The following is a 26,125-nucleotide window of genomic DNA, read 5'->3' on the forward strand; positions in this document are numbered from 1 at the left end:
AAATGTACGTATTCTATTGGCGACTAAAATTTTAGTCTCTAATAGTTTAATTTAGTTTTATGTGAGAACTTTCGGCGACTAAAATATTAGTCGCCAAAAGATACTTTTGCCGATTAACCAAAGTTTAGTAGCCAAAAGTTCAATTTCGGCGACCAATAATTTAGTCACCAAAAGATCACCTTTCCCGACTAACCAAAGTTTAGTAGCCAAATGTTTAACTTTCGGCAACCAAAAATGGTTTAGTCACCAATACTATCGCCGACAGGGGTATAGGCGACTAACTTGGTGGCAAAAAAATTTAGTCGCTAATTAGATTCGGCGACCAAAAATGGGACTCTTGGTGACCATTATTTTGGTCGCCAAAACTATCATTTCCTGTAGTGCTAGTTCAAGAAGTACAAAGTGTTACAATTGGATATCAGTAAATATATGTTTGAATCAAAACTGTATTATAAAAAATAGATGGTTATTCTTGAAATTATATTTATCGTCTATTTTAAAAAAAAACAAATTTGATTAAAATATATATCTATTAATATCCATTCATCTCAATTTTTTGTATGAATATTTAACTTAATGACTCAAAAAAAGTGAATGGTTTGGATAACCAAAATCGATTCCAGAATCAACTGACCAAGTCTAAATGCTCTCAAGTCAATATGCGTTATTTGCTTAGATAGAAAATATGTTTTATTTTTATTTTTTGATATGCAAAGTAAAAAGTTCATTAAAAACATAAAATTAGAGGTACAAGGAAAAGAAATGCATTGAGAGAAATTTAGAGAGTGTAAACTCCCTTACTAGTGTTGTTCACAACCTTACAACTAATCCATCGGCCTCACGAGTTTTTTTAATTTGAAAAAACAAAAAACAACAACAAAGTGAAAATAAAATAAAATAAAATAAAGTAGAAATAATTAAGTAGATCTTAACTCGAAAAACATAAAAAAAAAAACCAGTTGAATCTCCCAAAACAAATTGACCCACCACACTAAACTCCTTCCCACGCCAAAACACTATTATTCCCGGAAAACACTCCCCAAAACATCCCGAGCTATGCCACATACATCCATTGCAAGAATACCACACGCACCCTTTTCCACTTTTGAGACTTCATCTATGTCCCTCTGGCTCCCATCAAACCAATGACCGGTCATCTTCCTTTGTTTGCACCAAACTGTTCCATCTTCTTCCGTCAGCTGTTGCTAATCATCTCCCTATCATTGCCCATCTTTAAATAGCCAAAATGGGTGACCCACACCACACCACACCATACCACAAAGACGTACCACTTTTCCCTTCCTTCTATTACTGTTATTAGATCAAAACACCCCCGCTTGTACCAACCTGCTAAGACCCATCTTTTGCTGAAAATGGCCTTCAATGCTGCTACTAGACCGATCAATCGAAACACCTAAGTTGAAAAATGCCTGAAATACACCAAGGAACACTCCCAAGGAAAAAGCCTATAAATGAACCACTAAAAATGATAACCCAGTAGGCTCTGAAACTGCTCGAAATTATAGAACTGAAGCCGTCAAAAAAATAAACCGCTACTATAATGAACAGCCATGGAACTCCCCAAATCGAAATAACCCAAGAAAATGCCCAAAAGCAAGCACTCAACACCAAAGAACACCGTAGGCAAATCTATAAAGACCAGATCTTATTGGAATAGAGTCGGGAAACTTGTGGAAAACCTAAGTTTATTTGAAAGAAAAACACACAACACTTACGTTGTGTTTGGTTGGGAGATTTGGGAAGGCATTTGAAAAAAGAAAAGGAAAAGGTGTGTGAAATTAGATAAAATATAAGTATATTTTATTCACATTTCACATACATTTTTTGTTTCCCTTTTTCAAATTCCTTTTCAAATCCCTTAATCAAATACAACGTTAGAGAAAACAAAAAACCAACTGACCGCCACGGCCATTGGCGGTGGTCGACCAGCAGTGAGACTTGGGGTGAAGTGGTTAGAAAGAGAGAGAGAGACTTCTGTTGCTTGTTACATTTATCCTCTCATTCGGAAAATATTTTTTTAATGAAAAATATTTGCTACAAAAAAAAATTTCAAAACAATGTTTTTCAAGGAAAATGCCATCTTATGTTTGGTTGCATTTTTGAAACTAATGTATTAATAATTGCAATAATGATGGTAGTAGTGGCAACAACAAGGTAGATGTAGAGGTGTTGGGGCGGCGATGGCAGCAAAACAACGATGATAATATAGTGGTCGTGATGGTGATAGTGTGGTGGTTTTATAAATTACATCTCATCTTTTAAAATTTTTAATTTCATAACTAATTGTAGCTTAGCTTTTTTGCCCCCCCTTTTGGAAGTTCGAAAATAAGCATTACAGTTCGGACTCCCGCGATTCTGAATCTAATCTCACAAGTGTAATGTGAAATTGATAAACACCAAAGAATTCAAATCTGACAAATCGTTTTGGAAAATTAATTTTGAATCAAAAAGTGCCAAAATTGGACTGTTTTGCCAGATACAGAATCGCCACCTAAATATTTTCTTTTTTGAAAAATTTAGGAAACCCATGACTCGTGCCAAAGGCCACATGTCCGTCATCACCAAAGTTGTCTCGGCTCGGGAACTAAGGTACGAGAGGGAAAGGTCATGAATTGAGCACCCCCGCTTGCCCGATCAAAGATGGCCCTCTACTAATCATGATATGATTTTTTATAAACATGATGTGCTCTTATTCCGGTTATTAAACTAGCTCTACTATGTGATGCGCACAATCAAGTATAGATTAGTTTACTTAATTTGGAACAATTCAACACATGTTTGTTTGCGAAAATGGTTTGAATTTGCCACCTTAAATAGGCTTAAAGTTTGCGGATTTGCCACCAAACATAGTGGGGGTAAAACATGATTTGCCACTCAATAAAGTGGGCTTAAAACTTACATTCATTGAATCGTTCCAATTCAAACAACAAGCCTTCATCCATAGGCATTCATGCAGTTTATCAAGTAAGCATTTAGCTTCATGGCAAGCATGCTAATCATAGCAACATTCACATTCATACGAGTATGCTAAAGCACAAAACTCACCTAGTACTCCAAGCCAAAAAGATATGAGTTAGAAAAATATGCATGATTCCTAACTCTACAAGATGCCTAATGTAATTAATAGGCTCGGCTACTAATATGGCATACGAAGCAATTTAAACAACATGCGATTAAACCGTTTTCAAAGAATTATTGAAATGATAATGCGATTTGAATGATGCGCCGAGCCTTGGTGCATGCAAGACAAGATGAATGTATACAAGCATAATGTATGCTAATTGAAACATGATGCTCCTAAACTAACCATCAAAAGCGGTTTAAGTAAAAGGGAGAATGACGTGGGGTTGGAAGACTTACATGCACGCACGCACACTTATTACAACATTACGCCCTCACGAAGGAGGGTCCGAATGAAACTAGCTAAGCTGCACTACTTAACTAATTATTACAACACTTGAAATGAATTAGCTAACTATTCTAAGCTAATTAATTACAACGAAACTAAGCTAATTAATTACAACATGAATTAATCAACTAATCTACTTAAATAGTTACAACATTTGCAGGAATTAGCTACAACTAATTAACTAAGCAAGTTAACTAAATGGCCTCGGGAAACGAGGAATGCATACATGCTCGGTTTTTTCACCCGAAGAACATCCACTGTCTGCCACTAATTGCCTCTGTTGCACAATACTTACATTGTTTTCCTCTTCCAGATCAACACTGCTTTGCTTCAAAAGCACAATACTGAAATTTTCACTGGTGGCCGGCCGGCCAGCCACAAATGAGGGTTTGCTGACCAACACTAAGGGGTTGCCGGCCATCGGAGGTGGCCAAGGTTTGCCGACCACTAAAGCCAAGTTTTTTCTTACTGCAACAGAGGACAAAACAGAGCAAGAAAGGGGTGGTCTAACAGGTTGTTTGTACCATGTATCACCCCTTATCATCAACACATGCTTAAAGGAGTGATACATTTGGCCCTCAAACCATCAATCAAGCAATTTCCATGCATGATGGCTAAGAGACCAATTTGTACAAGTTCAATGAATACGAAACAAGACTCAAATGCCATCACCCTATCATGCATGATCAAGGGCAATGGAGACTTAGAAAAGTGGCACATTTCATCACTTTTGAGTATGAAATGCCCCATTTTCCTTGTGTTCAAATTAACGTCCGATTTGAACACATGCAATGCAACACAATAGAATACTTATTTTGCCATTTTTACTTGCCAATTTTGTTTATACATTTTAGTTACCAAATCATTCTTTAATCAATTTGTCCATTGGTGAGTGTTCTCTAAGATGAAAGAAGCGTCAACCAAGGGATAATATAAGGCAAGAGAGAGATCATGCCATTGATAATGAACCCTTAAAGAGGATTAAACCATTAAGCATGACCTCAATCTCAAGCTTAAAGGATCTCAAACTTAAAGGATCCCAAGCTTGAAACAACCCTCAAAAGAAAATGAAAAAGTGAAGCAAAGAGGGAGGTTGCAGAGTTTATAGTGCTAAAATGGAGTGAAAAAACAACACCAAAAGATGTTATCAACTCAAACAAGAGGTGTCTAAGACCCTAAAACACAAACTTGTGAGGACTATTGCACTACAACTATGCAAAACAAGACTCAAATGAACTAAACAGCCCAAAACAAAGCTAAAACAGGCTATTTCAGAGGCTAAAACATGTTGGACTTGAGCTAAGTTAAGCTAGAAAAACATACTAACATATAAAGCTAACTAAACATTCAAACAAGACACAAGAAGAGGAGGCTAACCCCTCCAAATTTGGACTTCAAAATGAGTTTTTTGCTACTGAAAAACCTCTGAAATTTAGTCGTTAAAAGGGCCAAAAAAGTTGGTTTGAAAGTGGTGAACAAAGGTACAAAAGCTTTACAAACAAAGAAGTAAAAATGGTGAATCACCCCCTAACTGAAAATGGCCTCAAACCACCACCTTTAGGCCATAAAAATAGAGTTTTTTACAGTTCAAAACCAACTCCAAAACAGCCCAAAAACAATAGAAGAAGATGGCAAAGCAAGTATGTAAAACAAGCTAACAAAGCAAGAGTTATATCTCTTGAAGCCAAGGCACAAATTAGGCAACAAAGCAAGCCACAACCACCTTCCGAAGCTCAAAGAGGGTCTCAAGTAACCTCAACCCAAAGAGAAGCAACTTTGGTCAAGGAAGTGTATGCAAACTTGAAGTGTTTCTACACTTATATGCACAAAAGTTCAAGAGAGAGAGAGAGAATTTGTTCCAAAATTTCTAACCTTATAAAATGTTTCCCCCACCTTTAAAACAATAGAAGAGGTCCTCTATATATAGGAAAATAAGAACCTCAGTCGAAATATCAAAAAAATAAACAGCTGGAGCTTTTGGGAGACAGCTGGCACAAAATATTTGCAAAATCTGAACTTTTTTACACTAGTGGCCGGCAAGCAAAAAACAGGTTTTTGGCCCCGACTTCAAACAGGCATATCTCCCTCGTCCGGACTCCATTTCAGGTCATTCTTGAGTCTAAATTGAAGCCCCAAAAGTCTACTTTCCAATGGTGGAAGCCTCACATCAAAATTCCAAGTGAGAAAAAAGATATTTCTATTTTAGTGAAGACTGCTCAGTTTTGGTCCTAACCGGATTGATGCCTAACTTCTCCTCAACTAGTTTTCTTCCCTCCCCTCCTATTTTCTTCAACTCCAAACCTCTAAATAAGGTGTTTTGAAAGATTTTTCAAAGAGTTCACCTCTCTTTCATTTATTTCCACTTTGTCCTTTCTCGGTTTACCGAAAAGTGCAACATTTAATGAAATACGAGCCTCGGAACATCGTAGAAACATTTTCAAAAATATTTTGAAAGAGAGGGTTTTAAGGTCTAAAATGTTTTGGTCAAAAAAAAAGTTTTGGTCCAAAAATGGGGTGTAAGGTTAGGATTTGAAGCTCTTCTTGCCGAAGAAATCGAACTTTTGCATAGCTTAACTTTCATCATTGAGCGATCTATCGGTGGCACCCAAATCTTAAGGACGGTCAAAAATGGAGTGTCTACACTAGTGACTATTTTTGTTGATAAATTAACAAGTCAATTAATAATTTTTAATCATATCAAAAATTTATTTTAATTAATAATTAAAAAAAGATTGCAATTAATAATTTTATTTTTGGGAAAAACACCAATAAATTCCAAGTTTAAATAGTATGAACCATTTAGTCCTGCAATTTATTTTGTAGACTGATTGGTCCCATGTCAATGTTAATTACACTTGAGCCCATGAATGCAACGCATGGGTTGGTTGTTTGGAGAGGTACATTTGGTGTTTAGGTGATGTTGTAGTTACCAAAAAGCCCAAAAGTATACTATAGCATTTTTTTTTTTCATTTTCCCTCCATTGCGAACAAAATGAAAGCTCAAAAATGGGAACGTCAACGTTTCCTTGACGATATTGCAGTGTTGATCCTCAGTTTGTGTGAGTTGAACAATGGATTTGGAAACGTTACACCCAGAATTCGTTATTCTCCAAATGACATTACAAAACCCCCAAAAAAACCATAGAAAATCATGGAAACACCCCTTCTATCAAATTTATAGAGGCGAAGTGGCGTGGACATTGGGACATCTAGTGCGATTAACATTGAGGATGTAACGCTAGCAATTTAAAATTAATTCATCGATGGCATCGTTGATCGTGTGTTAGTGCGATGACAACAAGTATGGGTGTCTTTAATGTTAGTTTGGTTGTTTGTGGAACAATACGACATTAAGGTCGATACTCGAAATGAGTTTTTGTTTAATTGGTGCGTCATGTGGAGTTTTAGGTGATCTTGTTCACGTTACAGGTTTAGGGTTTATCATTAATTGCAAATGTGATGTTGTGCATGTTTGTAATGTGACAGACAGATGGTTTTGTTGGTTAATGTTGTAATATTTTCACGGGTTTGGGAGTTACTAGTGATTGCAAATGCGATATTGTGCATGTATGTAATGTAACAGACACATGGTATTGTAGCTAATGTTTGTATGATTGGGTGTGTATTTTGTAATGTTGGTGGCTAGTGGAAGGATGTATGCCTGAAAGTATTGGTAGGGTTGAGAGGTAGTAGGGGTTAGTGGCTGTTAATTGTCGGAGATTGTCGGACTGTATCGATGTTATGTTATGTGGTTGGTGTTTGGTGCTAATGTTATAGGTTATTAGTGGGAGGCTTAATGATATGACAATCTGGCGATGGATTGATGTTAGATAGGTAAATGTGAACGTCAACCCAGACACCTCCCTAGAAAAACGCAAATGATTTAACATCAATAATGTAACATCAAGTAGGTATCATTAATAATCCTCACAATCACTCCATGAAATTCCTAAAAAAAAATGTAAATGTTAAAATCATACCTTATCCACATACACTCAATCCCCAAAAAAAATCAAAAACATAATCATAAAAAGGTGCAAACAAGTAAACACAAATATTACTAAATCAAATCAATAATACATATTACAAATAAAAAAGATTGTTTGGTTTATAAAAAAATATATAAAATTAAATGAACTGACATTTCTCTAAATAGAATTTATGAGTAATTTTTTCTTTATTTTTTTAATTACAGTAATTTTATAAAATAAAATAATAAAATATTTAACTAACAGGACCATCCGTATTTTAAATAATTGTAACAAGACACGTGTTGCGACTACCAAACTGTTTGGACACCTACAATACAAATTCATCTCTGTATTCTCCGATCCGGCGACCTCACCGTCTGAACCCCAACCCAATGGCCGACGAAAACTCCACCACCACCACCACCACCACCACCACCACCGAGGCACCACCGCCGCCCCTCCTACTCCCTAACCTCCCAGACGACATCGCAGTCCAATGCATCGCCAGAGTCCCACTCTCCCACCACCACTCCCTCTCTCTCGTCTCCAAATCATGGCTCTCCACCATCAAATCCCCTCTCCTCTTCACCACCCGATCACTTCTCAACTCCACCCAACACATCCTCTACCTCAGCCTCCGCATCAACTCCTCCTTCTCCTGGTACTACCTACTCCGTCCTAACCCTAATAACCCTACTACTACTACTACAAAAATTCTCTCTCCTCTTCCTCCTATTCCCTCTCACCCAATCGGCTCTTCCTTCGCCGTCTTAGGCTCCAAAATCTATGTTATCGGTGGAGCTATCAACGATATTCCATCCAATAACATCTGGGTTTTCGATTGCCGCTTCAACAAATGGGAAATTGGCCCCAAAATGAGGGTTTGCAGGGAATTTGCTGCCGCCGCGGCTGTGAATGGGAAGATTTATGTCATGGGTGGGTGTCTCGTGGATAATTGGGCACGATCAATGAATTGGGCGGAGGTTTTCGATCCGGTTTCTGGGTCGTGGGCGGCTGTGCCCAGCCCAATTGATGTTAAAGACAAGTGGATGCATGCTAGTGCTGTCATACATGATAAAATATATGCAATGGCGGATCGGGGTGGGGTGGTTTATGATGTGGTGGCGGGGGAGTGGGGTGATGTGTCCAGACGGCTCGATATGGGGTGGAGGGGACGGGCTGCGGTGGTGGATGGGGTGTTGTATTGTTATGATTATTTGGGGAGGATTAGGGGCTATGATATTGATGAGGATGAGTGGAAAGAGTTGAAAGGAGTAGACAAGGGTTTGCCTAAGTTTTTGTGTGGTGCGACGATGGCAAATGTGGGAGGGAAGTTGTGTGTGGTTTGGGAAGGGAAGGGGAGTGGTAAAGAGATGGAGATTATGTGTGCGGAGATTGAGGTTCAGAAGGACAGTTGCGGGGGGTTAAGTGGGTCGATTTTGTGGTCGGATGTGATTCTCGTGGTTCCAAATAGGTCTTCCATTGTTCATTGCGTGGTGGTTGGATTGTGAGTTTGGTGATTCACTGGGTATGTCAATCCCCAAGCTTTCTTATGCATGTCTAGTTCATTTGTGCATAAGCTATCTATCTTGGTACCTCTCAAGTCTCAAGCCGTATTATGCTACACCATTTGGGTGATTGTGCATGTTATGAGTGTAGGAGTAGGAAAACTTATGTGCATAAATGCTCTGTTTATTGTCGATGTTATGAGTGTAGGAGTAGAAAAAGTAATTTGCATAAAATTTGTGTATGTCAATGTAAAAAGTTTTACTTTGGGAAAAAAAATCATATAAAACTTGTCAATGACAAATTTACCATTCTTCAATTTTCTGGGATTTGGTTGGACTTTAGCAAGAGAAAATATGAATTTTACAATGGGACATGACTTTTATGATCTATAAATATTCAAGTTATGCACAATAGGCATTGTGTGGAAAAGAAGGAAGTTAAATAACAAATTTATTTTTACATATTAATTGGAATAGGTTTAAGGTTGATTATTTATATGAAGAATATTATTTAAGACAATATGCATAGAATAAGTTGTAAACCATGTAATTGTATTTTTAAAATAGCTTAGTAGAGTTTACAAATTGTGGAGCCATAACATGCATATTGGTCACTATGTGACTTCGCTGTAAAAATTGCAATTTCTGTAGCCACCACTGGAGAAGAAAAAAGGAAAAAAACATAAAGGGAGAGATCTATTTTGTCTGTGTACTTCTACATTTCTACTTTTTGCTTGTACATATGTATACTTTGATAAAGTTGTACACTTGTTAAGGGCCCTTAACAAATTTGGGAGCTATAAAATTATGACTCACTTGAACCATTTAGAGTTTTGTGTTTTAGGTGTTTACTTTTCACAGAATGTCAATGTGATTGTTTTGATTACTTGTGTCAAAAGCAGGTGTTGGTCCGATACCTGAAGCATTGTTAAGAATCAACTATTAGGACTATCAACTTTGTAAAATTGACCATGGTGATTTGTCATAGAATTACCTTCTTGTTGCAACCTTTACAAGATTAATTCAAAGAAAATTTCTCAAGGTTTAACAAGTGGCTTGTGTGATATTGGACTCAATTCTGTTAAGATTCAATGTAATGTTAGATGAAATTGTAGAGCAAGGTTGTGAATATTGATCTTATAAGGTATAGGGTTTAAGAAGGAGATAAGGGGTAAATTGATTGAGATTTGTACTAATTTAGGATCGAAATCAAAGGGAAAGCTTGTTATAATTTATTGACAATGTCCAAGAAAGAAAAAAAAAACAGCTTTTAACATGAATGTCTTGTTATATAAATATATGTGGCGGTTAAAGTCAAAGATTTTCTGACTTATAATCATATATCAAGAAGAGAAAACAAGAACTTCCCTAAGGATAATATGATCTTTTGGCATTTCAAAAAAACAGATCGGGTCGGATTTTTGGATCAGATATCTGAAATATGTGGGCTTCAGATTGATTCTTGATGAATCTACTGGATTCCGATTGGATTAGCTATGACAGGTTTCTTAGTTGGATCAGATTCGAACCATGCTGACCTGGTCCATTAAAAGTCTAGCTAACACTATAAGCACGCAACTACTGTAAGGTTATCTCCTGCCTTTGTTCTTCTGCTTTTTAGTTAGTTGATTCAATAAAGCCTTATTTGTAACTGCTTTATTTTGCCTGCATAGGTTCTGGTGGCCTTTGGCTTTGTTTTAGTGTCACTACTTCTCTTTTGCTACTAGGTGAACTGAATCCACAATCTCTCCATCTCATTTTCTCAAAATTTTTATTAAAAAAGAAAAAAGAAGAAAGAAAACAAAAGAAAAAGGAATGATTAACTGTAATGAGGACAAAACCCTATATTGAAATTCTAATACTATATTATATTTCTTGTTTACTTTTTTTTAAGCCTTTTAAAATGATATTAGCCATGTTAAAACCTTGGTTGTGGACAAAATTGAAGGGTTGACCATCCATTTGATGGCTTCCTTTTAGATGGTCATGAACTTGTAAATTGCACTAAATGCAGTATACAGTAGAGAATAACTGGTTTTAATCTATTTAAATTGCATTGTATGGCTTTCCATGGAAGTAAACCTGTACAAATAGATGGGTGTCAAGTTTGCAGAATTTTGGTGTATCTTGATGAAACAAGAATCACATTATTTGGTAGACTTGTGCACACATCATTCAGATTAAATTTTGCATATTTTCATGGCATCTCAATATCAGAGAGATTTTTAGAGTGCAGGAGCGGTGGTGAGGATAGGTCTTGGGGTTTGGCAATTTTCTGTATGTAGGATACAATCATATGCACTTCCATTATTATTTATGTTCGTACAAGCTGGTTAATTATATTGCGTATACTATGCTATTTTTTCTTTTACATTTTAAAAAAGAACAAAAAATTCTTAGTTTTCTGATAACATGTTTGATATTACCTTATTTCTATATCTGTACTGTTTTTAAATATTCAGAAAACATTTAGTTTCGGAAAAAGGAAGGAAATACAAGTCCTCCTTTCCCTCGAATGTGGAAATCCAGAAACAGTGAGGAAGCAGGAGGTAGCAGCTCAAAACTGATCAAGCTGAGCATTGAGACCAGCACAAGCTGTTGTGAACATCTATTGCTATGCTTTTGATTCAGTGGACGCCTTTTCCATCAACAGTAAGGGAGGTTGTAGATAGGTTTTCTTTCTGTTAAAAGGTGAGAAACTTGCTCAACAAACAGTGTTTGGTGATTTGCTCCAATGACTATGAAAGCGTGTAAAGTTGCTCATCGTTTTATTGTTTTTTTTTTTTGAATTATTATCATGACTTGTAAATGTGTCTTCAACTTTCCATGTGTTCAATTTATCAATTACCCTGCTAAGTTTATGCATTCTGTAGGTACAATTTCTGTTGTTTCTGCAATTGTTTCGGATCAATTACATATTTCAAAATGCATGGGGGGTTTATTGATGATGATACTCTTGGTTCTTTTTTCACTATAATTTTGCAATAAATGCCTAAAAATGAACACGATAGCCAAAGCTTGTGGACCATCTAACATTACAATCACCTGATTGATCAAATGATTTGCATTGTTTTTCATACATAACATTGTGTTGTTGATAGTATATTAGATTCCAGTTGTTTCACTTTCTTGGGCAATTACATACACCATGTGGTTTTTCGACCACTGGAATTGAATCATGGTCACAGGAAAATGATATTATTAGGCTGCAGTTTAGTAAAAGTTTAGCATTGGCAGCTGATAGATATTGTTCAGTTCATATCAAATTAATGTAAAAGACACTATATGTTATGTGGTATTTCTGGTGATTAGTTGTGTGATTATGATGTTGAACAATTGCAAGAATGACAACACCCAGTTAACATGAAGAGCAATCCCATTCTCAATGTGGTTCATTTGTCCACCAAAGGTGTCATAAAACTGATGGTTCTCTAGTGCCAAAATTCTGAAACCCTTGATTCCCTCCACATATACCCATCTGGCAAGACTTAAAAAGCAAGTGTTTTGGCGGTTTTATTTTTTTTACAAATAAGAAAGAAAAAAAGAGTCTCAAATCTAGTTTTATCAAATGGGCGTCACTGAATTGATTTCGTAAGATGTTGTCTCAGTCACGTTGAATGCACATTAACAAAGTCACACAAGACGTCAAAATAAAGATCAACCTTGCATACATTACTTTTTAGCTGATGCTCTAATACCAAATAGAGACTCAATATGTAATCTTAGTGATTGATTAGATTAAATGGAAGTAAGGGAAATTTTCTCACTCTTGAAAAGGGTGTGTTGTATGCTTCTGAATTATGTCATTTTCTTATTTAGTTATAATTAAATTTTTTTTTTAGTTATAATATTATTTTAATCATAGCACGTGAGATCTTTAGTTATATCTCATATTGTGTTTAGTTATGACATTTTATTTTTTTTTTAGTTATGACTCAGAAAGTATAAAATTTTATAATTTTTTTTTTAAATTATAAAGTACATATGATACACATCCCGTCTAATAATTCTTAATACTTGTAAATTTGATATTGAATTCTTTGATGTTTATCCCAGTGTTCATTTGGCATAAAACGAAATTAAGAAAAAAGTGTTTCTAATTCTTTTAATAATTTTTTTTTTTATAATACCTTAATCTATATAATCAATAAAATTTAGTGAGACCATGCATGAAAGATAATGCAAACACACTCGTATTATTAAAATAAGACAAAAGTACAACATTAGAAATACTTACAAAGGGTTACACTCGTCTAAACAAACTAAGCAAAGTATGTACAAGCACTCCACACTCAGCTCACAAAAGAAAATATAATATTAACTAGAATTTTTTCGATGCCTCTTTCATTCAGAGTTGCTGCTTATATAGAGGGTTGAAGTAGTAGAATTTTTTCGATGCCTCTTTCATTCAGAGTTGTGCTTATATAGAGGGTTGAAGTAGAATTTGAAATTGCTTGAAATCTGATGAGATAATATTTGAGATAAGATCACATGTGCTATCTGGTCACATGCTGAAGAGATAAAGTTTGAGAGAAGATCACATAGGCTGTCTGGTTATCACATGGGCTATTTGGCTTTTGTTAATGGAAAATCTTTGGAATCTTTTGCTTTTGCAGAGGAATCTCTGCTCTTGTAGTTTATCATTTTGTGAAAAATATTGTAGTTACATTTTATTGAGATCAATTTCTTGACATGTGTTTAAATAGTCATTGTCAAGATTTTGGATAGAAAATTGTGTTACATTTTATTGAACCATCAAATTAGATGAATGATTAAGTGGATTGATATTATGGCCTTATTTTTATTTTGACACATCATATGAACACAAAATTCTCCATCTCTAAATATCTCAAAATTTTTATAATCACAATCATTATATTATATCTCCAGATTTTTATACAATTTCAAACAAAATAAATATCAAAATAAAGAATCCTTATCCCATGGTAACGGGTATGATTGTTCTAAGACTAGAACATAAAGATTTGGAAACAAAACGTCCCTGACCATGATGGGATGAAAGAGGCTTTGGACAAAATGACAGAAAAATAGAGAGAAGACCTTCTAAGAACCCCATCTATTTGAAAATTCTTATAAATGTCAAGACTCTTTTCTATACCATTATTTTTTATACTTCATTTTGTGAAACCTACTCTAAACCCACAATGATAGATTCAAACCGTTCCTCTCATAAACCTTGCAATAAAGACTATCTATGCACAAAATTAGTTTTATCAACTATTGATGAATAAATAAACTAATCATATTTTATTTTATAAAATAGACAATTTAAATTTAAATTTAAATTCACAATTGCCGTCCGTTTTAAAAAACAATATATAATTTGTTCATGTCTAATAATGTCTAATGAAATTATTTTTTTACACATTAAACTTACAAAATGAACGATTCAAATAATCATTATAAGCTCTGAATGGAGCTCACGAAATAAAATATAATATGGTATGAAGAATAATGGTCCGGAAGGAAGCCATTTCCATAATTGGAAGGCAAATTACCAGCTTTTGCTATTAAAAATATTATCAATGTTTCAAGTGACAATAGGATTGGCAAGTAGAAATTTATCAGCCATATATTTTAAAATTACTGCATCTCATTAATAGAAACTTTACAAATATTATCTCACAAAATACATGCCACGCCTCTTTACAAAATAGAAAAATTGCTCTTGCCTAAAATAAATTTTTTTTTTTTTTCAATAAATTTTTTCGTTCCGGCACAGGTGGGGTTGTAAAGCCCAACTTGTTGAAACAAAAGCCCAATGGGTTGAAACAAAACATAAATTTCCAGTCTAGGCATTGAAGAGATCAAGAAAGCCCGGTGACCTAGGTCCCCGGAATAGCCCTATTTCTTCAGAAAGCTCTCAATTTGTTCTAGTGCCTGCAAAATGTGAAATCCAGTTAGCTGGAAGAACAGTCATTCTAGAGGGTGTTTCCAGAAATGCATTTAGAGAGAGAGAGAGAGAAAACCTCAATCACAATAACTGTTGGTGTGAGATTGCATACATCTATACAACCTAGCTTGGAAGCAATATCTGCATGATGAAAATATTTACTCCAATCAGAAATTAGCACAAGTGCAAAATCAATATGAGGTAGCACGGATAGAAATTACTAAAAACAACCAAAAAATAGCAAGGGTGTGCATTATCATTCAAATTACTAAAAATTCAAATATAAAATCTTTCAGCCCGGGCCATGAAGCTTCCAAAAACAATTAGGCGTTAATCAAAACAAGAACACAGCCAAAAATAAAAATGATACACGAGTTTGAGCAAATCATACTTTCCAAGGAAACCCTAGCATTGGCATTTGCATAAGCTTCACTCCTCTCTTCCAGAAGTGTAGATAAACGCATGAATGCCTACAGGTCAAAGTGCAAGAGATTGTCAAGAGAAACCAGCAGCAGCTAAAATTAAATATTGACATTCATAGTATCTCTTCTAAATAGGAAAGTTGAAAATGTCATCTTGGTATATCTAATATGATCTAGGAAGCATGGATACGGATATGAACACAACAATACGATAAAATCTAAAGAAATGGGATACGGGCAGAGCTACAGCTAGGATACATTGAAAAGAAAAAATTATAATTTTTAGTATTATATTATACATGAGCTCAAAGAATAGTGAGAAACCATTCTTTAGGAATTAAATATTAATTTAACTGCCAATAGTCAATTCACTTTTTTTTCTCTTGTGGATATGATAATTTGATAAATTTTGAAAGAGCAAAGTAATACTTTAATTTCACTATTTTCTTCTTTAATAAGATTTTTAAAAAAATAAAAATAAAAAATAAAAAAACATTGAAAATTTATTATTTTAACACATACTGAAATAATATGCAATAATCATTACAAATTCAAATTCATAATAGTTTGGATACATGACCTAAAGTGATCCAAAAGTATCCGATACTTCTTAAAATTAACATAAAGTATCGGTTACATTTAGGAAGTATCAAATTCATATTCATAAGTATCCAAGGAGTATCGGTATTAGACTCTCTTTTAGAAGAATCCGTGCTTCATGGAATATGATGGATGAAATGACCTACCTTTGAATAAGCATCACCTGCTTCTTGATGCAAAAGGGGGCGAGAACCCGTTCCTACAGCTGCGATTCTCCTTGCCAAGGCTTCTAATGGTACATCTAACCAGACACTAATCCCCTTTTGCATGTGTTTCCTGAAAATAAAAATAAAACAAATAACACCACCTAAGCAACTAAGCAGCAAACTGAGAATCCAATTATCAAGGATTTTATTACTATGTCCAGTTTTGTACCAGTTGATGGGCCGAATAACTGCACCTCCACCTGTGGAAACAACTAGCCGCTGCATCATAGTCAATTTCCGCAATACCTCCGTCTGTAGGGCAGAAGTTAATTAATGACCTTTCGGCTCCAATAATTGAAAGAGAGCATAAATAAATAGTAAACCACAAGAATACAATTGCATCATTGAAAATTAGTGGAAGCAGAATTGGTAGGATTTGCTTCTAATCTTCAAATTGTCCAAGCACTAACTAATCTTAGAGACTAGAGCTGAGGGATATTGCACGCATATCTACCAGAGATAATCAACATATTTGCTTATACTATCTGAAGGTCAGTGGTAATGGAATTAGTAGAATTTGCTTTTAGACTTTAAATTCTCCAACTATTAATTCTAGAGCTGAGAGAAAGACATATCTGCTGAAGCACGTCTGGTAATATGTAGCAGATCTCAGGGAAATATTTGTTTCTTAAAGTTACAAAGTAAATCTCAATGCGCACATGATAACCAAGTATATAAATTTACCCACATAAGAGGACATGATTGTAAGACACCAGCCAAGTGTCCTAATCCCCCAAAAGTGGCTAAATCTTCACAATCAAAAGGGTGTTTATTTTATTTATTTATTTATTTGGAGGGGTAGGTATTGTCAATCTTTAGATTGTTTCTAAAAAAAGAGTATCAATTCATTATGAAAGAGCATGTTTGGTACAAAGGAAAGATGTGCGAAGTGAAGAGAGGGAGGAAAAGAGGTGGGATTACAGCTTTCCTTAAAGTTATTTGGTAAGAGAAAATGAGAAGAGAAACGAAAGAGGTGGATTTATGTTAATTTAATGTTTCACCCTCGTTTTATTTAAAGCGAGTAAGCTGTCAAGGGAAAAAAAACGTAATTCCATATTTTCAAAATGAGTCATCCTCTCTTTCTCCACCTTTCCACATATTTTTGGACTGCTAGAATTTTGTGATAAAAGTTACAAATAAGCAAATCAAAGCACTTACTGCTGCCCCAATTATGACAACATGTTGGTCATTCATTAATACCAGTTTTTTAAAGAAATGCTGGAGAGGACAAAGGTGAATAGATTCTTCAGATTAAAAAAAAAAATGTGACAACCAATACACATAGATGTAGGAATTCTACATGGCCCTAAAACTTGTGGTCTCAGTCTCTCGCCTGCCCTTGTTAGGCATACTGGTTTACACAGTTATCCATAATTAAAATTTGTCTTCATCAGTAACACTTAATGCATTTCAGGGGCCCCAGGCCAAAAACTTGATCGACTGGTGATGAATGACAAGATCTAATGATTTTCAATACAAACACCATTAACTTGTATATCTTTCATAAAGATATTAGCCAAAAGCAAAATTTTGTTATACCCCTAGACATTGGGTAGTGGCCATGTCTAGCCCACCCATTTTAAAGCACAACACCTTGTCATATCCAATTAAAGTAGCTTCCTCATGGAAATTTATCATGTAGAAGACATATTACCAAAAGCACCATAAAAATAGTAGCATAAAACCAAGGGTTTGAAGTTAATAAAAAGACCAAAAAGCAGAGAAAAAATATAAAACAATTGACAATGACATGCTATTTAAAAAAAGAAAGAGATGAAATTAAAAAATAACTCGAATATAATGGGAAACAAATGTACTTGCTTCCATTTCATATGGTTTAGAAGGGCTCTATGAAAGGAAACAGCTAAAAATGAAACCCTAAGATTCAGGAAAAAATAAAGAAAAATGGAGAAATCGATGCCAACATATTGCTCCAATTGTGAAGAAACTGCAGCAGACGTATCAAAACTCACAAACCTCATTATCTCTGAAGAAGCTCTCACCATATAGCTTAAAGATTTCAGCCACAGAAGTTCCCCCAACTGTCTGCTCTATCATTGCATCACTGACATCCACAAACATGATACACTCCAATGATTATTTAGCAGGAAGTACGTGTCAAGGAAGCTTCTTGGGATGGTAAATCTTGAATGTGCAAGAAGTGAGTCCAGGGTTTCTTTGAGGAAGAGATCATTTGACTCATATGGAGGATTGTCTTATGAAATGGCGCATTTCATAGTCCTCCATATGACTCGAATGATGTCTTCTTAACGCTACTATTATTTTGCAAAGACAATTCAATTAACAAGCAAAATATCATTACAAACCAGTCAAAAAATGAATAACCAAGTACATCTGACAAAATTCTGCCAATAGTTGTTTTCCCAGAGCCCATCATCCCTGCATTTTGCACATCATATAGTTAAATAAAAATCAATTCAAGTATTTGATCAACTAATTTCAGAGGATCTCGATAAGGAACTGACCAACAAGATATATACACCGTCCATTTAAATATGGTTCAATCTCTTCCGACTTATTCTGCAATTTTAATAACTTCCAATAAGATGAATGCTGAAACTAACTAAGATGAACTAATCAGCTAAATGCCCTTCACAATTTCATAGCTATGTCATGCTGAACAATTTAACAGACGCATAATGCCACAATGTCTAAGCATTAGAAACAGGTTGTGCACCCTCAAAATCATAGCTTGTCATGAATTAAACATACAAGAGACCAGAAGAACATCATCTCATACCTTTAAAATTAAAGCTTCATCGAAAGACGCAGGAAAACTTCCAGATTGCAATACTGAACCTACAAAAGTGCAACTCAGATTAAACTCTTAGAACATAGGAGATTATTACTTAAATCACTACAGCAGAGTTGATTATTTGTGTAGAAATTTAATGTATAAAGAGAAATAAAGAATTGTATTATTGATTCATGTATTGATATATATTACAATGATTCATGATTTCTATATATAGAAGAGGGTGAGTGTGTAGTAGGTAAGGAGTAGGTGAAGTGGAGGTGGTAGTGGTGTAGTGGGTTAGGTTTAGTGGAGTAGGTGAGGTGATAGTGGTGTAGTGGGTTAGGTTTAGTTGAGTAGGTTTAAGTGGGTGAAGTAGGTGGAGAGTAGGTGGATTTTAACAGCCCCCTGCAAACTCAAGGGGGATAGGAACTAACCAACTTGAGTTTGGAGAGAGTAACAAAACAAGAAAATACATAAAAATAAAAGAGGATAGGAGACACTGTATGGTCGTGTCAGACCGTTGGTGAAGACACTGGATGGTGGTGTCATAACGTTGTAGAGGACACTGTATGGGGGTGTCATAACGTGGTAGAGGACACTGTACGGTGGTGTCAGACCGATGTAGAAGACAGTTTATGGGGTCATGTCGGACCATTGTAGAAGACAGTTTACGGGGTCATGTCGGACCGTTATAGAAGACAATGTTGTGACAGTTGTGGGGACAGTTTACGGAGTCTTGCTGGACCCTTGTAGAAACTAACCGGAATCAATGTCGGGACAGTTTACAGAGTCTTGTCGGACCCATAAAGGAGCTAACCGAAATTAATGTCGGGACAGTTTACAGAGTCTTGTCGGACCCATAAAGGAGCTAACCGGAATCAATGTCGGGACAGTTTACAGAGTCTTGTCGGACCCATAAAGGAGCTAACCGAAATTAATGTCGGGACAGTTTACAGAGTCTTGTCGGACCCATAAAGGAGCTAACCGGAATCAATGTCGGGACAGTTTACAGAGTCTTGTCGGACCCTTAAAGAGTCGCACCCTCAAAAGGTGTGCCCAATCTATCAAAAGGCGTGCCATCAAAAGGCGTGCCATCAAAAGACGTGCCATCAAAAGGCACGCCAGACACGCGGTGATGCACGTGATCGACAGTGCGCGTGTCGGCCTCGTCGTCATGTTCTATATAAATCAATGCGGAGGCTGAGGCAGAAAACCTGCTAAAATCTTCTGAAAAACGCTTAACCTTGCCTGAGAGAGAAACTCTGTAATACTCTGTAACCAACCCGTCTCTGAAACACTCAGCAACATGGCCTCTTCTTCCCGTCCAGCTACCCAAAACATGGCCTCCTCTTCCCGTGGTCTGCTCACGCTCTTTCCAGAACTGAACGAGCCCACAAGAGAAGTAACTGGTGCGGTGGCCAGTGAACCTCAACCAAACACCTCTGTGTTTGCTCCGTTGAACTTTCCGATGCGGTCGGTGGAGCAAAAAATGGCGGTGCAAACTGATATTGAGGCCAATCAGTATACTCTGAAGTCATGTGTGGAAACCATGACTGCCGTCACAAACTTGTCGCACCGGCTGCAGAGCAGGACAAATGAGGTGCAGCAACTAAACGCCCAACTGGCTCTGCTCCAACGCATGTATAAGGATGCGCGAGCAGAGATAAGTGTGCTAAAGGCAGAAAACAAGGAGCTGAAGCGGAAGGCCACCGTTATGTTCCGATTTGGAGGGCCGCCATATGCTGTAGTGGAGGAGCAGGGAGGAGGCAACTTGCTTGGTGGTCTAGGAAGCATGGAGGCTGGGCAGTCACGGGACAATCAAGAGAAAAGCAAGAAGAAGAGACCCGCAGTAGAGTAGAGAAGAAAAATCCCACTGTGGGTGCGGTTGTTTTTTTTTTTTTTTTTTTTTTTTTTTTTTTTTTGGATGTAAAATGGTGATCGGGGTGAGTCCCGATATGAATAAAGCAAGTGTGTTTGGCAAACTCGAATGGTAGGTGTGGTAATGCAGAAAAATTAACTGGAATGAAATTTTTTTTTTTTGTTTTTTTTTTTTTTGATATTGGTATCATGGAGTGGGCGGTGGTACAAAAATATTGTGTAGAAAAAGAGGGAGATGGTGGAAAATTATTGTTTAGACAGAGAGAAGGCATGTGAGGTGTAAAGTGGAGGACAAAATAAAAGAAAAAAAGGTGAGAAATGTGATGATTTCTGTCCCTTCGCACAAAAACAGTACCACTAAAAGATGTTGTGGCTGCAAAGCCTGAAAAACTCAATGCATCAGTGGTTGATTCCGGAGACAATTGGAGTGTGGGACAAAGACAGCTTCTGTGCTTGGGGAGAGTCATGCTAAAACACAGCAAGATTCTGTTTATGGACGAAGCAACGGCTTCTGTCGACTCCCAGACCGATGCTGTCATTCAGAAAACCATTCGCGAGGACTTTGTGTCGTTTACAATAATCAGCATAGCTCACAGAATACCCACAGTTATGGACTGTGACAAAGTGATGGTTATGGATGCTGGATGAGCAAGGGAATATGAAGCCCCATCTCAGTTGCTCGAGAGGCCTTCGTTATTAGCCCAGCAATACTCAGATTACTATGCATTTAGAGGCCATGAGGTGTACCAAACACCATTCAAGGAGGGGAAGAAAAGAGGGTCTGAGAAGCTTGATCAGAAGCAGGTTGTCCATAGGAAGTCCATTGATGCATTTGGACAGAGGACTTCACAGTATAGAGGTGTCACAAGGCATAGATGGACCGGTAGATATGAAGCCCATCTATGGGACAACAGTTGTAAGAAAGTTGGAAGAGGCAGGAAAGTGAAGGTATGTGTACAAAATTCCAGCGGGCAGTGAAGGCAAGGTTGCCGGCCGGCTGCCCGCCGGTGAGAAAACAAAATACGGGCCTAAATCTTATGGCTCTGATACCATGTAGAAATTTAATGTATAAAGAGAAATAAAGAATTGTATTATTGATTCATGTATTGATATATATTACAATGATTCATGATTTCTATATATAGAAGAGGGTGAGTGTGTAGTAGGTAAGGAGTAGGTGAAGTGGAGGTGGTAGTGGTGTAGTGGGTTAGGTTTAGTGGAGTAGGTGAGGTGGTAGTGGTGTAGTGGGTTAGGTTTAGTGGAGTAGGTTTAAGTGGGTGAAGTAGGTGGAGAGTAGGTGGATTTTAACAATTTGGTAATTTGGTTTGTTGGGTGTGTGAAAAATAGAGGAAATTCAACCCCTAACTTCAGCACTCCAATGAGAACAAGAAAATAACATCCCTTACTCAATAACATCACACCACACTTCCTTCAATGATTTTCATGAGAAAACATAAAACCACCAAAGTTCATTATAATTTCATAGCAAAAATAAAAAATAAATCCATAGTTGCTGAAGGTTAGCTGTGTTCAAGAAATTCTAGGCAAGAATCTAAATCTGATGGCATTTGGCCTAAAGGTTTCTCATGAGATGGAAGGTAAGTGGCAACACTCTCCTAGTTGGGTAAACAAAATCATTCATTGGTTTGTAAGAGAGAAGAAGAAAAATGAAAAAAAGGAGGTAAATGAATGAGTACATTATTGTAATATAGAAACTACTTGAGATGCGAGTTCCCTTGTTCTCTTGTTGCAAGGCTGTCACTTGCCATTGATCTCCATCGCAAGAAAACCTACGGTGCAGGTCATGATCTCTTTGCGCTTGACATTTTACCTATACCATTACTAAGTAAACTTTTAGTAAACTAAAATTCTAAAATTGGTTTTATTTTTATTTTTGGGGGCACTGCATGGTGCGATGATAAAAGCTCAAGCTACCAAGCTTGAGAACATAACAATCACTTTCCACAAATATCCCATTGATTAGAGGAGAGATGAAGACCAACACTGGGTAACATACTTTATTTAGCTGCAAAGGCATTTTTTAGAGGTTCAATACGTTTAACTACAAGAGAAAATAAAAATAAGTTTCAAAAATTATACCCGTATCACAATGTATATTTTGGAGTTTCCCTTGCTCATAAATGACTCATTCTCATAGTAATGGTAATAAGTGATAATTAACTTCCCTGGACAGAATTAGGTGGTACGAAGTCCCCAAAAGTTAATTGATAATTACCTTCCCAGGTTCTATGGGTTCCACAACCGTAAAATTATAAGATTCTATAATATTATCAAACAGTATGAAAGGCATGCCCTCATCCTTTACAGAATGATTGTATTACAAATTTGTAATTACCTTGTAAGTTCTTATACGAACATGAGACCTTCAATGCTACAGGTTTATGTGAAGTTGCAGTGGCAGTGGCAGTGGCAGTGGCAGTGGCAGTGGCAGTTCTTGTAGGTTGCAAATGACTAGAAATAAGAATCTGAAACCTCTTTTGCTCCCTAGATCTTCGAGAAAACTGCAACGAACCACTTGGTTTCATCACCATCTTCTCCAAATCAATCCATGTTGAGAATTGCATGCTCTGTGCAAGTTTAACCTCCATTGCTCCACTACCTTAAAACTGGAAAGAACTTGAGTGTGGCGGAAATTTGGTCAACCTTCCCTGCAAATGTAGAACTTAAAGCTTAAATTTCATCAAACTCCTCCGCTAAAACCATAAATTGCATAATTGCATTGAAATCAGTTTGATTGTCAAAAGATTAAGGGGAAAAACGAAGGTTTTGCTGCTTACTGTGTTGATTTCCAAAAGAAAAACAATTCAGACAATTTAATCCCTTTATTATGTTAGACTCGACTAACCTTTTTTTTACTGGAGAAGCTCCCAGATTTTTCTTTCTTCTTTTTTTAAATGAAAACAAAACTGTACCAGAAAAAGTTAATTTACTACAGAAAAATCAGTTTATTTTCAATTCCCACCTTCTTTCAACAAACAAGCAGATCACAAGATTTAAAAAAATAAAAAAAATAAATAAATAAATAAATAAATAAATAAAAAACCCACAAAAAGTCTCTCATAAATTTCAGTGTTTAGAGTCGATGTTCAATCTGCCAAAACATAGAAGCAAACTATAGTCAAATCCTAAGAAATACAAACATTAAGGTGTGTCGTGTCCATGTATCCATATCGAACATGCATCCAAATGTGTTCTAATATTTTAGAACTAGATACCCTTCGAACAGGTGACACACACGTGTCCCTCGCTCGTAAATAAATGAAACACATTATAAGTTTGAAAGATAACTTACAATGATTAAAATCAAACTAATGTAAATTTATATCTATTAATCCCTCCTCTAGAGTTTTCAATTGAATTTGGCTTCACTCCAATGGACTGGACTGTCCAGTCAACTGGAGAGAAACCCAGCCCTTATAATTGAATTTCAGGAACTCTCAAGCATAAAACTTCTAATTTTATTGTGACCAGAGCTATTTAAATTATATATCACGAGATTTTGTACGCACTACTTTTCCAATATAGAATATAAAAAATGATTTTTTTTTTCCTATTTTGATATTGATATTGAAATAATAAAATATCAACGTATTTGTAACGAAAAAAATGAATTTTTTAAAATTATTTTCATGTATATATATCAAATTATATATTTATTTGTAGTCTTATCACTGTTAACAATTGTCAGGATGTTCGTACACTATAAGTTGTCATTAAATTTATATTTTGTGTTCGAATCTAAGATTCATAAATGTTTATGAAGAATTACCAAACATTTGATCAATTTCCTACCTTTTCTCAGCTGCCAAACAAAGCAAAGTAGACGAAAATCCAAAAAAAATCAAACCATAAGGCTTTCCCCATAGATTCAAATCTTCAATCCATGAAAAAAATAGCAGAATAAATCACATTTCGAATACAACTACATACATGAATCGGAAATACATACATTTACATAAGTGTGTATAATGCAAATGATCTTTTCAGGTAAACAAAAGTCTGATCAAATGAATCTTCACAGAATTAGGAAGATTCACATAAATAGAAATCCACGCAAAGGACTCTCACGTGCTTACCACAAAATCAAACGACGCAGCTGAGACGGCGCCAAACGGTGAGCAGAACCAAGAGCAGAGCTTTCTCTCTCTCTCTCTCTCTCTCTCTCTCTCTCTGTGTGTTTCTGTTACTTTCTCTCTCTAGAAGTGAGCTATTTGGGAGTTGGTGGTGGTGCGTGTTTCAATTGACTATTTCATTTATATACAAGGGAAGAGGAATGGGAACGCGGAGAGGGTAGGTGGATGGTATAGGGAGTTTGGTGCACCTTGTGGTGGTGAGAGATTTGTGATTATGTGGAATTTTTTTTAAAAAAATAAATTCCACTTTACAAATTGTTATACCAATTAGGCCTCGTTTGAGAAGGCTAATTTAATAATTTTTTAGTTATTTGGCTAAAATATGAGTTAAAAAAAATTAGTATGTTTTGGATGACTTTTTGGCTAATTACGAAAAGATGTGCAAAAAGTAGAGAGAAAAGAGAATCTTTGACTTTTTTGTATGGGTTATTAACTTTTTGGCTAATTTAATTTTTTTACTTTTTGGCTAAAACAGAGCCTTCCCAAACGAGGCCTTAGTCACGCTTTTATTCTTTTGTTTGGTTTAGTCCTGCTGGTGGAAAGATTTGGTCCTTTTTGATTTTATTTTCCATTTTTGGTTTCACTATGTAGACGGTTGTGCCCTTGTGGTAATTGGGAAGTATTTTGCAGGACCATTTCTTGTTTGGAAACATTGCAGTTTTGGTTTGGCTAATTTGAATGATACATTCAAATACATTTCAATCATTGACAATTAGGGTTTTGTGAATTTGAATATGGTGTTTTTTGTGTCAGCTGTGTGATACATTGGTTGGTTGTGTATATGGGGATAAGCAACAAAAGAAATTGTGTGAATTGGACAGTGATGGTTGGGATCACGTATAGTGGTAAACAATGATTTCTTTCTCAGACCTTTTGTGACACCCCCTCCATGTATCACGTGCCACACACACCACACATCCCTTTCTTATTTACCTGTGTGTGACACACGCACCTAACCCAAAGCCCATTAACCCAGCTGTAATTGATCTACTAACATGTAAATGAGGGCATCAACGTCTTTCAAAAAACCCCAGGACTACATGGTTTGTTAGAAAAAAAATGGGATTAATTGGATCATAAAAGCAAATTTTAGGATTTATTGATAAATTTCTCAAAAAATAAATGGAAAATCCAACTTTATCCATTAAAATTAAAAATCAAAAGGATCTTCTTGCAGCAATTTTTTTCAAAGGATAAGGCTGAAAATCTTGCCAGCACACCCATAGCCTTCCACCAAAGCCCCTTTCGTAATGTTAGGTTTTATAAGAAAATTTAAAAAGAGAT

General features: G+C 35.9%; 2 protein-coding genes across 4 annotated transcripts; one reads left to right on the top strand and one right to left on the bottom strand.

The window, feature by feature from the left end:
* The first annotated feature begins 7,680 nt into the window (after positions 1–7,680).
* On the top strand, positions 7,681–11,774 carry SKIP6 (SKP1 interacting partner 6). Its single transcript, XM_028267374.2, has 2 exons — positions 7,681–8,929; positions 11,372–11,774. Exon 1 carries the CDS (start codon positions 7,794–7,796, stop codon positions 8,910–8,912), a length of 1,119 nt encoding a protein of 372 aa, XP_028123175.2. The 5' UTR covers positions 7,681–7,793; the 3' UTR covers positions 8,913–8,929; positions 11,372–11,774.
* A 2,729-nt stretch (positions 11,775–14,503) lies between these two features.
* Positions 14,504–25,016, bottom strand: LOC114320250 (shikimate kinase, chloroplastic). Of its 3 annotated transcripts, XM_028267376.2 has the most exons (12): positions 24,785–24,937; positions 24,501–24,582; positions 23,044–23,356; positions 18,813–18,871; positions 18,538–18,592; positions 18,379–18,451; positions 18,029–18,116; positions 16,221–16,303; positions 15,992–16,121; positions 15,215–15,293; positions 14,900–14,964; positions 14,504–14,810 (listed from the first exon to the last, which is right to left on the bottom strand). In XM_028267376.2, exons 3-12 carry the CDS (start codon positions 23,294–23,296, stop codon positions 14,775–14,777), a joined length of 921 nt encoding a protein of 306 aa, XP_028123177.2. In that variant the 5' UTR covers positions 23,297–23,356; positions 24,501–24,582; positions 24,785–24,937; the 3' UTR covers positions 14,504–14,774. The 3 variants fall into 3 exon arrangements, with proteins under 3 accessions (XP_028123177.2, XP_028123176.2, XP_028123178.2); XM_028267375.2 differs by lacking the exon at positions 24,501–24,582 and having other exon boundaries at positions 24,785–25,016; XM_028267377.2 differs by lacking the exon at positions 24,501–24,582 and having other exon boundaries at positions 24,658–24,939.
* Positions 25,017–26,125: the final 1,109 nt, after the last annotated feature.

The sequence above is a fragment of the Camellia sinensis genome, chromosome 1 (genome assembly GCF_055761805.1).
Source record: "Camellia sinensis isolate YWXY chromosome 1, ASM5576180v1, whole genome shotgun sequence".
NCBI classification, from domain to species: Eukaryota; Viridiplantae; Streptophyta; class Magnoliopsida; order Ericales; family Theaceae; genus Camellia; species Camellia sinensis.